Genomic DNA, 16,460 nt, shown 5'->3' with positions numbered 1-16,460 from the left:
TAGGCTTATATATGCACCAGTTTTGAGGATTCTTCTGTCTTATCAGTGTTACGTTTGGGTTTCGATGTCATAAATTCTCTTTGATGATGAATCTTATGGGGAAGTATGACAGGCAAAGCCAGTTGAAGAAAATATTTAGCGGCTGATTCTGTAAGATGTCAACGTACAGAGTCAAACATGGAGGCACGATTAAAGATAAGCATTCTAAGGCCAAGGCCCAAGCTAATAATGCCAACTGAAAGAGGAAGATCATCTGAAACTTGGGAAATTTTCTCAAAACCAAACTTTGAACATGGAAAGTTCACTTATTTTGCAGCAAATAACCGCCTACGATGTTCAAAACTACACTACCAAGACTTTTAACGCAGAGTATTGGATGCAGAATCTCCCAATTGATACTGATGTATTGAGTACAAAATGATGGGGGCAAAGCAAAGCAGATACTCCGATTCCATCAACGCAATATACTCCTTTAAAAAAAGCTACATGTCAGAAGTAGAGAATTGGATGCAGAATCTCTCAATCGATACTGATGTCTTGAGTACCAAAAGTACCTCAAGTAACAAAATGTAGGCAACAAAGCAAAGCAGATACTCCGATTCCATCAACACAATATACTCCTTCAAAAAAAGCTACATGTCAGAAGTAGAGAATCAAGAACAAAAACCACAAACAGAAAGAGCTTTCTACTTTTATAGCTGCATCATTAGTATATATATCCATACATGGTAGCACTTAAATCGCTACTACACTCGATTATTGCAAACTTAATGTAGAAATATCTGATTACAAAGGTACACCCAGAATGGAATTTATCCCCAATGCAATCTCTTCATAGACGAATCCCTCTTTGCTTTACATTTAACCACTACTATACATATATAAACACAAGTTAAAATGCATTTTGAGAGAATGAAAGAATAGCTGCTGCACACACTGAAGATCTAACCACGTCAAGCCTCGACAATTCATTCAATCTGTCAATAACAAACAAGGAAGGATTAGTTTTCATGCTTTCATGTAATTTATGGTCTTTTGGAGTATGTAAATGACATTAAAAGTTTCTCGCCTTAGAAGATGTCATTGTCGTGATCCACTAAGTGGTTTTCCATCTTCAGGTTTTCCTTACTATTTACACACTCGAGACTGGGTCCCATCTTCAGGCCGTCTCTGTTATTTACAAACTCAAGATCGTCTTTCACATTCTGGCTGTCCTCGTCATTGTTTACAAATTCCTGTCCGGTTTCTGCAGATATATGAAAAGTACCCGTACAATTCTTATTCATGGTATTGGGATGCTCTCCTGCTGCGGAACTTTCAGATATGTGGTCAAGAGAGCTACAGCTGCTTCTGCGTGAAAGCCATCCATCCTTGGAAATTCCAGGTTTTTGATGCATTAGCAATCCATTTCCGCTATAATCAAAAGCACTGAACCTAAAGAGGGGAAAAAAGGTTCAAGCAGTGGATTAATGCAAGAACAATTTGGACTTATGGTATCACGTTTAATGCACTTACGAAAGAACACTTTTGACTCCATAGGACTGATGCAAAAACACTTTTGACTAACGCAATCATGTTTTATGTGCTTGTGCAACCCTGCCCCTGGCAATTTATTTAGAAATTATATTTAGACATATCCAATTAAAATGTTAACGTGCGTAGAATGCATGTACCAAACTAGGAAACATTTGAACACATGCCTGTTCATACTTTCAATGTACATTCAAGAATTAACAACTATACTACGAAAATCTTAAATCAAATTCACCTGTGTTATACCATTTACGATATCGAAATGGCTAACTGCTCCATTGGATAATATTTTTGTAATGTTTCCCCATCTACTTGGATATAGAAACAATAAGCTCAAATCCATATGCATGAAGCTCAATAGGACAATATGCACTCAAAGGGTAAGAAGGAAAACCTTGATGGTTGGAATCTTGGTAATTGAGGATAGTCAAAGACTGGTCTGAGTTCCTTTGACCTAGCATCAATTGTTCGAGTTGGAACTCTCTCTATCTCGATTTCTCCACCCATAACACTGTCATTGTCTGTAATGATGTCCTCACCCATCATCACCTGAAAGTATATCTGCCAAACCAAAAAGTCAAAGATCAAGACGTTGCATTCACGCATTACAACTAAAAGAAAAAGATATTATCAAATCAACAAAAATCGTGCTCATGCATCAAGAACATGAAAGTACCCCAGGCTTTCCCCACAAAGGAATATGAGTCGAACGCATATGCAACTCAACCTCGGATATATACTTGTGATGGTTTCCTTCGGCATTCTTTTTCACTTTTGTGCCTAAACCGCTGTCAATGGGATAGACACTTGTTCCTTTTTTTACCACTTTATGGAGAAACTTGGAGCTTTCTCCGTTGCCATGTTCACCATAAACATCAACAGAATCAACGCGATCTCTTCTATTCCTTTTATGACAAACATCCCACTTTTGAAGTGGCTCCACCATAATCTTCGAATCAGATTCCTGTGACAATCCACTAGAAACTGCACCTAACCCAGACATGTCAATGCCAATATCTTCCTCAGTTGACTGTCTCAATACATACTGAATAATGCTTCCAGTTGGAGAGAAAACAAGCAAGTGGTATTTTACCCTCAACGAGTTGAAGTCAGGGTATAGCCTAGACCCCCTGCAGTTGTGGAAGACAGAAGCAATGGCTCCAGAAAGAGCACTTGCACGACCTGCAGCAGTAGCTGCAGCGCCAGTTACAGTGCCTTTCCATCCATTGCCATTCCTTATTCTGCTCATAGCTGATATTGTAACTGGATTTCCACATGGATAAGAAAGGCTTTCATTTTTGGAATTAATAGATGGAACTGAGCTCTGAGCACCAGTCCTTGATGTCAAATCTGGTGAATAGCCACCAAGTATCAAATTGGTATCAGAAACCTGGATGTTCGCAGATCCTGCAGACGGAGGAATAGAAAATAAATGACTGGTTCCCCTAGACGAGCTGATCACTATCTGTTGGCTGTCAACACTAAAACTGATATCTTGTATAACCTGATATATCAATAGAAAGATCAGGAACACCAGACAGAAGTTAAAGAAAAGAAGCGCAACTGTTTGTATGAATATTACCGCATTTGTGATGCCACGCTGCAACCTGTAAAGATGAATGCAAGTCCCCATTGCATCAGAATGTGATGAACTATAATGCGGAGAAGGAATGATCCGGAACACGTTAATATTATGCCCACTAATGGATGCGGTGACTAGTAAAGTCCCACTTGGATCAAAACATAATGCAGCAATAGGACTTTTGTGCGCCCTAAATTGCACAATAACAGATTTGAGAACAATGTCTCGGACAATAACCTGTCATTGTGAAGGAAAAAAAATCAACCAAATATCAAGAATTAGAGGAATAACACAGAAAAGAGTAACAAGAGAAAGTTGAATTAATTAATAATACACAGTTAATAATAGAACTATGCATATACAGGTGCAAAATAAAACCTGTACGCTAAGAAAATAAAGAGAGATAAAAAAAGAATGCCCAATTGAACCTTGTCGAACAAAAGATAGACTCAGGCCCTCAAAAATTTCCTTGAAGGAGTTAAATGAGCTTCAAACAGTGACCTTTTTATTCTTTTTATTTGAATGAGAGAAAAGATAACTTCAAGGTATACCTTGTTATTATAAATGCAACAAAAATAATAGGAACGTGAAAGATCAAAGTGATATTTAAATATACTGGGGAAAGAATATGCTGCAAGAAAGAAAAGATTAACTAAAAGATACAAGAGTATCAGCTGTATACCATTCCAACATTGTCTACATCAGACACGTGAAGATTCGTTGCACCATTAGCTTTAAAGCTGGAACTCCCATGCTTTAGATAGCCATTGTCATCAGCTATTAATTCAGAGCAATACCTCGAGAGCTTCTTGTACCCAATATCTCCAAGGCTTACAATACCTGCTGCAAGATGTTTGCCTGATTCTTTTGCAAAATGCGCCACCAAACTTCCATCAGAAGGAAATTGGGACAAACTTGAAGCAGTAGTCAGGTGTTGTGGACTTACACGGCTAGTATTTGAAACAACAACTGGATTTCCACTGTATGCAAACCACCTGGGACCAATTGCAAGCGGTCCATAACCAATACCCCCAGAACCAGGACTTCCCAAAACTATAGGAGATGTGAGAGTTGTGTATTCTCTCTCTAAAGTTCCAGCATCAAAGCAATGAATCTGCAGCATATGTACTTTTCTTCTTAAACTTATGATCTCAAGATACAATGGTAGTATGAAGAAGACAAAACAGTGGGCATACCTGAGCAGCTTGAGAAACAGCTACAATACGAGGACTAGACCTCACTGAAAAAACTGCTGTTCTGAACTTCAAAACATGAACATATTCATGTGTCCTTAATGAATAAAAGTGAACAAGCGTAGGCAGCAAGTTCTCATTACCCAGCTCCAGGGCAGAACCTGCACTTCCATTGCAAGGAAAGATACCATCATCAGAATTATTATCACTGCCAGAAAAAGATAGATCTCCAGCAACAACCAGCAATGGGCGAACGTCAGCAAATTCGTCCCTAGAACTTTTCCATCCAACAGGTTTCTTTAGCATTTGCAGTAAAGAAACTGGACCATCATGTCTAGAAACTAATAGCCGGACATCATCGGCATCCTCAACATCCCAAACCTGAAAACCAGACCTATAACCCAGCAAGAGAATTTGCCGCAGGACACCACCTTCACATTCTAGTTTGTCAAATCCAGCCCAGAGTACCTAAAGAACAAATGACCCAAATTACGAATTGACAAAGAAAAATGAAATAACAGCCTTACAAGTTGTAGACAAAGAACAAGATGCACATCAAAAGCTTCAAGAGATGGTGCTTGAATAGCACATCACTATCATTTCTTCTCGAAGGACCAACTAATCAGTACTCACACAAGAAAACAGCTTAACCATGTAACAAGAACCGGTTTCATGTTATTAAAACTCCAAACCACTACTCAGTTAAGGGTTAATTAATTGAACTCAAACAGTGAAATGGTAGCTCAATATAGTAACAAAAAACGAAGTTGGTATTTATCTATGTACTAAAACTAATGGGTCTACGACTGTTCCTAAGCACAGTGACACCCAATAGTTTGGTATGAAAAAGAAATTAGTTTTACTCATTAGTCCAAATTTTAATCTAATTTAACTTTTTAGCCCAAAAAGAACTACACTGTACCAACTTCCAAGGCACTGTAGTAATAACAGCTGGCAACTAGCATAATATAATAATATATATTGAAGTTTCCCCCCCTAAATATCCCACGTTTCACCTAATTTATTTTTAAGCCTGAAATTCTCACATAAAGGATTTATTCCTTCAAAAATTAAAGATTTACTTCATCATATTTAAACCTATCTGCTTCTAAGATCACTCTTAGTCCCAAAAAAATTGTTATTGTTATTACTGTTATTATTTATATTATTATATACTATATAATATAATTTATAATATACGATATAATTTAAACAATTTTCTTTGCACTGTCACCTAATTACTTCATAGATTAGTTGGTAAGAGGCTATATTTTGAGTCTCAAGGTCTAACTCTTGTGGTGCTAATTTTTTACCCTCCAATATTAATAATAGCTCTCTCAATAATCGATTTTTATTTGGCTGAGGAGGGATCCGCTCCTCTCTCCCCTCTTTCAGATATTTTGTGGAAAGAAGGAAACCGGCTAAAATGGAGTCATCTTTACTTTCAACTCAATCACTCACCTCTGCACTGCTCCTTCCTCACCTCTATCTTTTCAATCATGTATTTTACACAGTGACCTCAATGTGCATCTCCAACCCAAACATAATTTTAAAAAATTTCCAACCAGAACAATAAGTCTATAGTTCTCTAGAAACCTCTCTTCTCCCCTGATATTTTCAATTAACTATAGATAAGCATTGTTTATATCTACAGTGTACATCCAAAACAAACATAATTAAAAAAATTCCAACCACAAGCATAAATCTATAGTTATCTAGAAACCCCTCTTCTCCTCCCGATACTTTTAGTCAAAACCCCCTATTTTGAATTCTCAAGTCATCATCTCTCCACATCATCCCAAACCCTCCTTATTAAAAAACGGGGAAACGAATTCATGGATCAAAAAGTAAAAGAAACAAGGAAAAATTAACAAACTTAGATCGATGTCGAGGAGCGGTGGAGGAGATTAGAGGAGAGGGGATGAGTAATGTGGATTGACATTGGCTGCTTATAGAGGATTGTGGGGCGTTGTAGGATTTTGTGAAGTGGGTTGTTGATAATTTTGGAGGAGTTAATGTTTTGATAAGTTAATTTTTGAGGATTATTTATTTAGTTAAAACTTTGGATAGCATTGAGGTGGTATCTTTTTTATCTTCTATATATACTTTCCAAATTGAATATAGTTGTGAATTTTCCCTATAATTTACCATCAATTCTATGACCAAAATTTAGTTTTATTTTTTTCTAAATTATGTCGACATGGCAAAGACAAGGAGTTCTAAAGAGGAAGGAAGCAAATTTGATACAGTGGATGTGAGTTTGCTTTGATGTTTACTATTTTCATTTGCTTTGATGCTTATTATTTCTAAATTGTTATGTGATATTGTCCAGACTACAAAGGCAGAACCTTCCAAGATTATGACATATGGGATCACATTTGGAAAGGAAACACCAATGAGACATCATCCCAAAAAAAGTAAGTGAAGCTTCAATCGTTTAGTTATTAATTATTTTCTCTTATTTAGATATATCCCAATGACATGTGTTTAAATCCACCAAATGCACATGGTAATTTGTTTCCACATTGTCATATATAATCAAATGAATTGAGTTAATAAATAAAATAGTTTTAAGCATCCATGTAATTTCAAATGAATCTTCGTAAGTATAAATTTTAAGTTGTTATCATTTATTTCTTAGAATCCTATTAATACTTTGAAGAGTTTAGATCTCTAATTTGCCAAATTGGTAACTCGGCTTAAGTACTGTAACGCAATTGTGAAGCTTTTCCTTATTCCTCTTTTTAGTTTATTTTCATGCTAATGCCTCGGCAGCGCAGGTCAATTTTACTCATTTTTCTCCTACACAATTTTAAAAAATGTTATACATTGCATTTAAACAACTTCCTCATGCATTACTCAAGTTGGCTCCCTTTTGCTATTTAACAAGTTAGCAGTAGATACTATTACCAGAACTCAAAGAACGATACCTTATATCATGAGTGTGACCCAAAGTTAAAAATATGGATAACATGTGTGTTGTCTTTGAATGAAATGCTGGATTTCTTGCTAAATGCAAAGCACTCTGACTGTCACAAAATAAAAAAATCTTCTTTTGTTCATGTCTGAGTTCCTCCAACACCATCTTCAACCATATCGCATCTTTACTAGCTTGTGTAGCTGCTACATATTTTGCTTCTGTTGTTGAAGTAGTCACAACTAACTGTAGTTTTAAAACCCAGCTTACAGCTCCGCTAGCAAGTACAAACACATAGTCTGTGGTAAATTTGCTATTATCACGATCACCTGCATAATCAGAATCAACATATCTATTGATAATAAAATCAGATCCCCCATAACAGAATGTAACATTTTAGGTACCCTTAATGTATCTTAGAACCCTCTTTATAGCATTCCAATGCTCTTTATCAGGATTTACCATGTATCGACTAACCACTCCCACTGCTTTGCAGTGTCTGATCTTGTACAAATCATAGCAAACATTAAACTTCTCACTGCTAATGCATACGGTAATTGAGACATATCCATCATCTCTTCTTCATTGTTAGGACTCATATTGGAAGATAATTTAAAATTAACGGGAAGTGGGTAGAAATTGACTTACAATCTTGCATGTTAAAACGCCGTAATATTTTCTTCAAATAATTCTTCTGAGAAAGCCAAATCTTCCTATTAATTCTGTCTCGATAAATTTGCATCCCTAGAATCTTGTTTGCAGATCCTAAATCCTTAGAGTGGAAGTAATAAAAAAAGAAATACATAGATTTACGTGGAGAACCCCCTAAATGTACTTGGGGTAAAAATCACGAGCAAAGATAGAAGAATCCACTGAGGAGAAACTTTGAAGTTACAATCTCTCTTTACAAAGAGGTACTCTCTCTATTTTTTCTCTTCTATATGAGGAGTTGTTTCTGGGATGAATTTTTCCTGAAGAGTTTTAGGCCTATTTATAGTGTTTGAGAAAACACTAGGCACTAATAAAATAATATTATTTTACCGTGCAATCAAAACTTTCAAACTCTGCCTAATTGCCGGTGAAGGGACGCTGCCTGACGGTAGGGCCCACCACCCTTTTTAATTTTCAACAAATGCGACCTTAGTTGCTCACAATCTTCCAATTAAAAATTTGATTGAGTATCAATCATATCTTCACACCATTCTTTCTATCTTGTCATCTTCATGTTGCTCATGTCTCCGACAGACCACAGGAGGATCGACACCAAATAAATTTATCAGTGTTAATTGCTTTTGTCAAAAAATACGCTAGGTTGTCTTTGGTGTGAATTTTAAGTCAATTTCTACCCCACTTCATGTTAATTTCAAGTTATCCTCTAGTATGAGTCCTAACAATGAAGAAGAGATAATGGATATGTCTCGAGTACCAAATGCATCAGCAGTGTGAAGCTTAATGTTCGTTATGATTTGTACAAGACCAGACATTACACAAACAGTGGGAGTAGTTAGTCGATACATGGTAAATCCTGATAAAAAGCACTGGAATACTGTAAAGAGTATTCTAAGATACATTAAAGGAACCTCAAATGTTGCATTATGTTATGGAGGTTCTGATTTTATTGTCAATGAATATGTTGATTCTAATTATGTAGGTGATCGTGATAATAACAAATCCACCACAGGCTATGTATTTGTACTTACTGGCGGAGCTGTAAGCTGGGTTTCAAAACTACAGTCAGTTGTGACTACTTTAACAACAGAAGCAGAATATGTAACAGCTACACAAGCTAGTAAAAAGACGATATGGTTGAAGATGATGTTGGAGGAACTCGGACATGACCAAAAGAAGATTTTTCTATTTTGTGACAGACAATAGTGTTTTGCATTTAGCAAGAAATCCAACATTTCATTCAACGACAAAACACATTCGAGTTCAGTACCACTTCGTTCGTGAGAAAGTAAAAAAATGAATAGTGGATATGCAGAAAATTCACACCAAAGACAACCTAGTAAATTTTTTGACAAAAGCAATCAATACTGATAAATTTATTTGGTGTCGATCCTCTTGTGATCTGTCGGAGACGTGAGCAACATGAAGATGACAAGATAGAAAGAATGATATGAAGATATGATTGATACTCAATCAAATCTTCAAGTGGAAGATTATTAACAACTAAGACCGCATTTGTTGAAAATTAAAAAAGGTGATGGGCCCCACCGTTAGGCACCGTCCCTTCACTGACAATTAGGCAGAGTTTAAAAGTTTTGATTGCATAGTAAAATAATATTATTTTATTAGTACATAGTATTTTTTCAAACACTATAAATAGGTCCAAAACTCTTCAGAAAATATACATCCCAGAAACAACTCCTCATATAAAAGAGAAAAAATAGAGAATATCTCCTTGTAAAGAGAGATTAACTTCAAAGTTTTTTCTCATAGTGAATTCTTCTATCCTTACCCATGATTTTTACCCCAAATTCATTTAGGGGGTTTTCCATGTAAACCTGTGTTCCTTTTTTTATTACTTCCACTCTGCTATCGCTGCAATCCTACTCTATTGGGCCCCGGGTTTGTCCCAACAAGTGTAACAGAATGCTCACCTTCCGATAACAGAATACGTAAAACAACGTAACGCATAACATAGGTTACCTGTTTAACTATTTATATTTAGTAATAGAATATATTCACAATGTTTTTAATAAATAGGATTACCATAGTTTTCAAAAATAAAACCATATATCATCACAATTTCTCAACTAAAATACATCATAAATGCTTAACAACCAATCCAAAAGCACATTTACTTCAAATTTTACACAAGAAAAAAAATCAAAACACTATCAATTCTTAAGCAATTTCGAAAAATACAATAATGTATAAATTAAGGCCTCTCAATAGCTTAGAGCACAATGCATAATGTAGTTTATGTATTTTCTTACTACTTAACTTTAAAAATACAAAAGATGATCATGACAATTTTAAGAATTGGGAACAAAACATCAAAATACAAATAACATATCCCTAAAAATTCTTTAACTTAATGCAAGCTATACATATTTACTAACAAGAAGCACAATAGAATATTCAAATTTCAAATATATAATCACAAATTTACAACTCATGCATAACTTCACATTCATTTTACTAGTCACGTTCACAATTGCACAATCTTATAAGCCAAAATAAGCCACGAAGGTTTAACAAACAATTCAAAAGTAATTAAGTAATTACTTCAAGTTTTAAGAATAAAAATACTCTTAGGTCTCTATAATACATTTTATCGAAATAACGTAAGTTATATTGGAATAATGCATGTTATATTAAAATCAAGGTTTTAAATGTTGGCCGACACGTTGGTTTGAGGGCTTGAGCGACATGACATGGGTGTTTTCAACTCGTATATCGGTTTTCAAGGCCAAATCGGAAATATCGGGGCCATATTGGGCAAATTGGCCGATTTTCCAGCCTTGAAAAATCGACCGATATGACCCTTTTTTTAGATTTGTTTTTTATTATCGGGATTGAGTTTAGTGATAAAAACCCAAGCTCGTTTGACCCGTTCTCATGTTTAAGGGTTTCTTATGAACCCGATAGAAAGAAAAGAGAAAAATTAGGGCTATAACGAACTTGAGAACTGATCACTCCTTTTGTGAACAACGACGCCCTCCCCCCCCCACCATCTTGGACCCCCGTCGTCCATCTCCCGTTGCGCCCCAAAATCCGAACACCAACTGAACCCGAAGGCGACAGGGTATCTCATCATCGGGATAAAGGGAAGAGGGTGGTTGGTGACTCATCCGAAGGACCCCAAGCAGACGAAGAAGAAGAGCCTCGGCACTGCCTCCCTGCGACGTCCCGTCGCCTGCACTGCCTCCCTGTGACGTCGGAATCCACCCATCACCGGCGCTACCTCTAGAATTTATAGAGTATGTTTATATTGAATTTAGGAATGCTTAGATTACATTTAGGACATGACATTATACATATGTGCACCACCCGATATGACAATCTGATATTTAGTCCATGTCCCCCGATATATTTTCGATTTCCGCTATCCGACATGGATTTCAGCCGTCCGACATTAACCCGACATCCGACATTTAAAACCTTGATTAAAATAACATAGGTTATATTGAAATAACGCATATTATATCGTAATAACGTAGAGTTATCATGTTTATGACTTATTTTAATGGGTTACATAATGTTTAGGGTCTATTAGGTTACATGACACAAAATAACGAGTTACATGACGGGTTCTTTACAACAATATCATGACCTATCAAATCCACCATCCACTTTGATATTTGACAAGTAGTTATTCTTTCTAAAATAAGAACAAAAAATACAGATAAAACTTGTGATGCTATGACCTATCAAATTCATTGCAAATGTTTAGACTGTACACACCTTATCCATGCTTCCAGAAGTATAACAATACAACAATCATGATCAGTGACAAACAATAGCCTTTTTAGGTCTAGGGATGCAATAACAGGTTATACTTCTACTTATGAAAAGGGCATATCCATCTCATTCTCATTTTTTTAACAAAAACTCATCCCCACCAACAATACTAAAACACAATAATCTCTAGTAATAAAATTTGCAAAAAATCAACATATTTTATATATTGCACATAAAGATCATTCATAGCAAGATCATTCATAGCCTATGTTTCCTAGGTACTTCTACTAGGAAGCTGGACCCGTGCCCGTGCCCGTACCCAAACCTCTTGGATACTTCTTGAATATATGCATATGTTTATTCGGGAGTATACTCAATTATATAATACGGGTTTTAATTTAAAACACTCTCCATGCACTTCTTGGACGTATATTCAACACTTCACATCTATTTCTTATATATTAATCTTATGCAAATGAAAAAACAATACTAATTTTATGTAAATTATTCATTTTAATACATATAAATGATGTAGGACGCTTAATCTGAGTTGGAGTCTATTTAGATTAGGAAATAAATTCAATTTTAGAGTCAAATTAGATTAGGAAACAAAATCAATTCTGATTCATGATTTGTTTCCTCTATTATAAGGAGTCTTTTTAGGATAGAATTTAACATTTTTTTTTTGTAATTCTAATCTTACTAGGAGTCTTATTTGATACTTTCTATTTTTATAAATCTAGTCTTACTAGAAGTCTTATTTGTTTTTCTATTTAAGAAGAGTCATGTAACCCCAAAGGAAAATAACTTTTCATCAATAAAATTTCTCTTTTCAATATTTTCTTCGTGGATTCGAAGTGCGTTCTTTGTGGATTCAGAGAACACCCTTGGTGGATTCCGAGATTATCACTTCCGCGCTACGTCAATTGGTATCAGAGCCTTAATCCTCCGATCCAATGACAGGTGATGAAGCCCCTATTCTTCGAACTGAGTTCGACGTGCTGAGGTCCGACGTAGAGCAACTGAAGACCAATGATGATCAGATGAGGGCTGTCATAGAGCGACTTACGATGGCAGTGGAGCGTCTGAACCCGATGGGAGTTCAAAATCGCGTTGATGGTCACCAACGACGTGATCTAACTCCATATGATGAATCCGACAGCGAGGAAGATCAATATGCACCACTACGCCGCGGTGTTTATCGCAGAGACCGTCGACGAAGGGAAAATTATGACGCTGGAGGTTTCAAGATGAAGATGGATCTGTCATCTTTCAACGGGCAACTTCATATCGAAGAATTCCACGACTGTATTGCAGAAGTAGAGAGGTTCTTTGAGTATATGGAGATCCCAGAAGAGCGTAAGGTAAAATTGGTGGCGTACCGACTCAAAGGTGGAGCTTCAGCTTGGTGGGAGTCTGTTTGTCTGAATCGATCTCGTCAAGGAAAACCGAAGGTCAAAAGGTGGGAAAAGATGATGAAATTATTGAGAGATCGTTTCTTACCTTCTAACTACAAACAATGTCAGGTGTCTTTAAAAGATTCTTTTACCTTAGCCGCTACGGTCCGTCTAACGAAGGTGGAGCAAGAACTTGAGCAGAACGACATACGACCTTTATCATGGATGTTTTTAGAGAGTTATCAAACTAGTTATGATTATGAAAAAATTAAGAAACCTCAATTCATCTCTGAGAAAGAGTCTGGATTTGTGAAGAGCACCGAGGAAGAACCGATAAAGACTTCATCAATTATGTCAAACCTAGAACTGAATGCATTTAAGACAGAGATTGCTAAGGAGAAGGCTTCTCTAGTGGTGGTAAACAACAAGACGTTCACCCCCGGAAAAGAAGATTTTGCCACCATCAAGATTCATTCTGTGGTTCCTGATGTTGATGATAATATGTTAATGAAGATGAATATTCTACATGATATTGTGAGTGATGTTACACATATCGATATTGTTCCGATGGAGGAGAAGGATAAATTAGTGAGTGAGACAATTGATGATATGTGTGAATTGCTTGGTGGAGGGCTAGAGACAAAGGAGATGAAAGAATTGTGTATGGAGTATGACACGAGAGAGATTTTCTTCCCTAGAAGAAAAGTTGGTGAATAATTTTAAAAATGATTTGATGATACTTCAAGCACTAGAATATGAGAAGCAACATGGAACATATTTTGAGGAGTTTTTGAAGTCAACTGCACATCCACATGCCGCTAATAAAATACACATGATGTCAGAAAGAATAATATATGAATTTGATTCAGAAGAAGTCCTAACCGAGAAGGTAAAAGAACAAATGGAGAAAATCAATGCTAAGTACAAGGCGGATGCTGATCGATGCAGGTTAAGAAAGTTACTTATCGATGGAGTTACTATTCAAGCAAATATAAGCTCGAGGTCGAGCTTCTTTCAACAAGGGAAGACTGATGTAGGACGCTTAATCTGAGTTGGAGTCTATTTAGATTAGGGAATATAGATTAGGAAATAAATTTAATTTTAGAGTCAAATTAGATTAGGAAACAAAATCAATTCCGATTCATGATTTGTTTCCTCTATTATAAGGAGTCTTTTTAGGATAGAATTTGACACTTTCTTTTTTGTGTAATTCTAGTCTTACTAGGAGTCTTATTTGATACTTTCTATAGATAGAATTTGACACTTTCTTTTTTGTGTAATTCTAGTCTTACTAGGAGTCTTATTTGATACTTTCTATTTTTATAATTCTAGTCTTACTAGGAGTCTTATTTGTTTTTCTATTTAAGAAGAGTCATGTAACCCCAAAGGAGAATACATTTTCATCAATAAAATTTCTCTTTTCAATATTTTCTTCGTGGATTCGAAGATCGTTCTTTGTGGATTTAGAGAACACCATTGGTGAATTCCGAGGTTATCACTTCCACACTGCGTCAATAAATATACATAACATGCATATATAAAGTGTCCCCATACCTATCTTTTACAAATTTACCGTGTCCCGTACCCATACCCGTACTAGTACCGTACCCATGCAACTTAGATCATAGCAAGTGTATGAAAAAGCTTCATCTCGATTACACCAAACATCTTCTCTACTTTGGTAAGTCGAAATACAACGGTCACTAGTATGCTAAAAATGGCAAATGCAACAAACACTAAAAGGGAAAGAAAAACCATAACTTATTTCCAGAATAGTAACATTAAATTTTCCTCGAATGCATCAAGAAAAAAAATCTTTCTTCGAGCCATCAAAAATTGGCATAATGAGACTCTTGTGCCATGACAAACAATGCTTTCCAGACAAAGAAATCTGACAATGCACTACTGCTCTAACCGACAAGAAGAAGCTCTGACTCCCTTGTTCCTAGAGATCCAACAATTCATTACTGCTCTGACAGAGTAACTTTTCTAATCAACAAATAGAAAATCTGACTCCTCTAAATCCTAATTAAAGTTCACACCAATAACACGCCTAAACGCAATGATTTATATTTCCTAAATTCAACAGCTTTCCATAAGATCATCAAAAAAATGATCTTAGAATGTAAGAAATACTTCCAAAAGTAACATGGCATACTCTCCAACGACTACAAAAAACGCTTTCTGAATAAGAAAGCTGATAACGCACAATCTTTTCTAATGTTTAATTGACAAAGAGCAAATGCAACTCCCACTATTTACAACCATCCAAAAGTCAAACATCTTACGCACAAAATCATCAGCTGTGATTCTTCCAATAATAAGAAATCCTCCCAAAAGCAGTACAAGACTACTTTTGAGCCGCAACAAAGAAAAGTTTTCTGCGGAGCAAGAAATACTACAATACATTATCCTTTTCATCTGCAAAAGCAAATTCAAAATCATCCGTTCCAATTAACAAATTGTGCCCCTGATAATTTCCCAACCAATCATCTCCCAATTACAACAACCATCACAAACTCAAAAGACATTTCCACAATAGCATCACATATTGTCAAGCAACTCACATGATAGACCTTCTAATCACTCATCCAACCCCAAAAAAAATGTATCTAATCAAAGACAAACAAACTTTCATGAATCAAATACCATCAAAACACCAAATTAAAAAAAGGGACCCAAAGTTTTATTTTTTAAATCCACCCACTTCCAAAATCATTCTTAAACCTGAAAATTTCATACTGAATTATTTTTAAACCCAAATTATGCTTCAGTTGCTATTATACTGAAGTCTTAAGTTGCTATCTTATGTACACATACCTATGTTTGGATCAAAGTTGTCATATTTGGCGTATCACTAGCTACATCTGTATCTAATATTGTATAGCTAGGTTCAGTTTTATAAATTAAAAAACCCTCAAAACAAATTTCCATCCAATACCTGATCACGAGAAGCATCCTCATCACGATCAGCAATCGACGAAGCCACCGATACGCCCGCCGATTTCACCGTCGACGCCACCGTCGAAGCGCCGCTCCTCAGGTAACTCGAGAAGCTCCTCAAGAATCCATTGTTGCTTCGCCCGGATCCTTGAGGCTTCTGCCCCTCACTCCTCATCCCAAAACCCTAGAGAAGCAATCAGTGACAACCGATCGAGACCAAACCCTAGATCACGGTATCTCACGATCATAACCCCAGGCTGTTTCTTTTGCCCTAACCTGAATCAAGTAGAAACAGCCCCCGATTCAAGACTCAAGTCTTCACATCCGCCATCTCCGATCGAAACGCGATTGATTCAAGTAAAAAAGCAACGAACTTTAACGAATTTAGGGCAGTTTTTAGGGTGTTTTTTTTGTTTCCAGAGAGAAAGAGGAGGAAAGAAAGGATTTTGTTCTGCTTGTGATCGGATAATTAATAAATGATGACT

At 36.1% G+C, this 16,460-nt stretch overlaps 1 protein-coding gene across 4 annotated transcripts; it reads right to left on the bottom strand.

Annotated features, from left to right (window-relative positions):
* Positions 670-16,460, bottom strand: LOC109848186 (autophagy-related protein 18f-like). 4 transcript variants are annotated; one of them, XR_002248722.1, is made up of 9 exons: positions 15,974-16,460; positions 4,312-4,776; positions 3,798-4,229; positions 3,116-3,352; positions 2,210-3,037; positions 1,928-2,094; positions 1,769-1,841; positions 1,516-1,602; positions 1,298-1,434 (listed from the first exon to the last, which is right to left on the bottom strand). XR_002248722.1 is itself a non-coding variant. In XM_020417567.1 (8 exons), the coding sequence occupies exons 1-7, from the start codon at positions 16,148-16,150 to the stop codon at positions 1,071-1,073; spliced, it is 2,670 nt and encodes an 889-aa protein (XP_020273156.1). In that variant the 5' UTR covers positions 16,151-16,458; the 3' UTR covers positions 670-977; position 1,070. The 4 variants fall into 4 exon arrangements, 2 of the variants coding, with proteins under 2 accessions (XP_020273156.1, XP_020273157.1); XM_020417567.1 differs by lacking the exons at positions 1,516-1,602; positions 1,769-1,841 and adding an exon at positions 670-977 and having other exon boundaries at positions 1,070-1,434; positions 15,974-16,458; XM_020417568.1 differs by lacking the exons at positions 1,516-1,602; positions 1,769-1,841; positions 15,974-16,460 and adding exons at positions 670-977; positions 7,239-7,508 and having other exon boundaries at positions 1,070-1,434.

This window comes from Asparagus officinalis, chromosome 7 (assembly GCF_001876935.1).
Source record: "Asparagus officinalis chromosome 7, Aspof.V1, whole genome shotgun sequence".
Classification (NCBI taxonomy): domain Eukaryota; kingdom Viridiplantae; phylum Streptophyta; class Magnoliopsida; order Asparagales; family Asparagaceae; genus Asparagus; species Asparagus officinalis.
The sequence above is the reverse complement of the archived record's forward strand: the minus strand, read 5'-3'. Positions and strand labels throughout refer to the sequence as shown.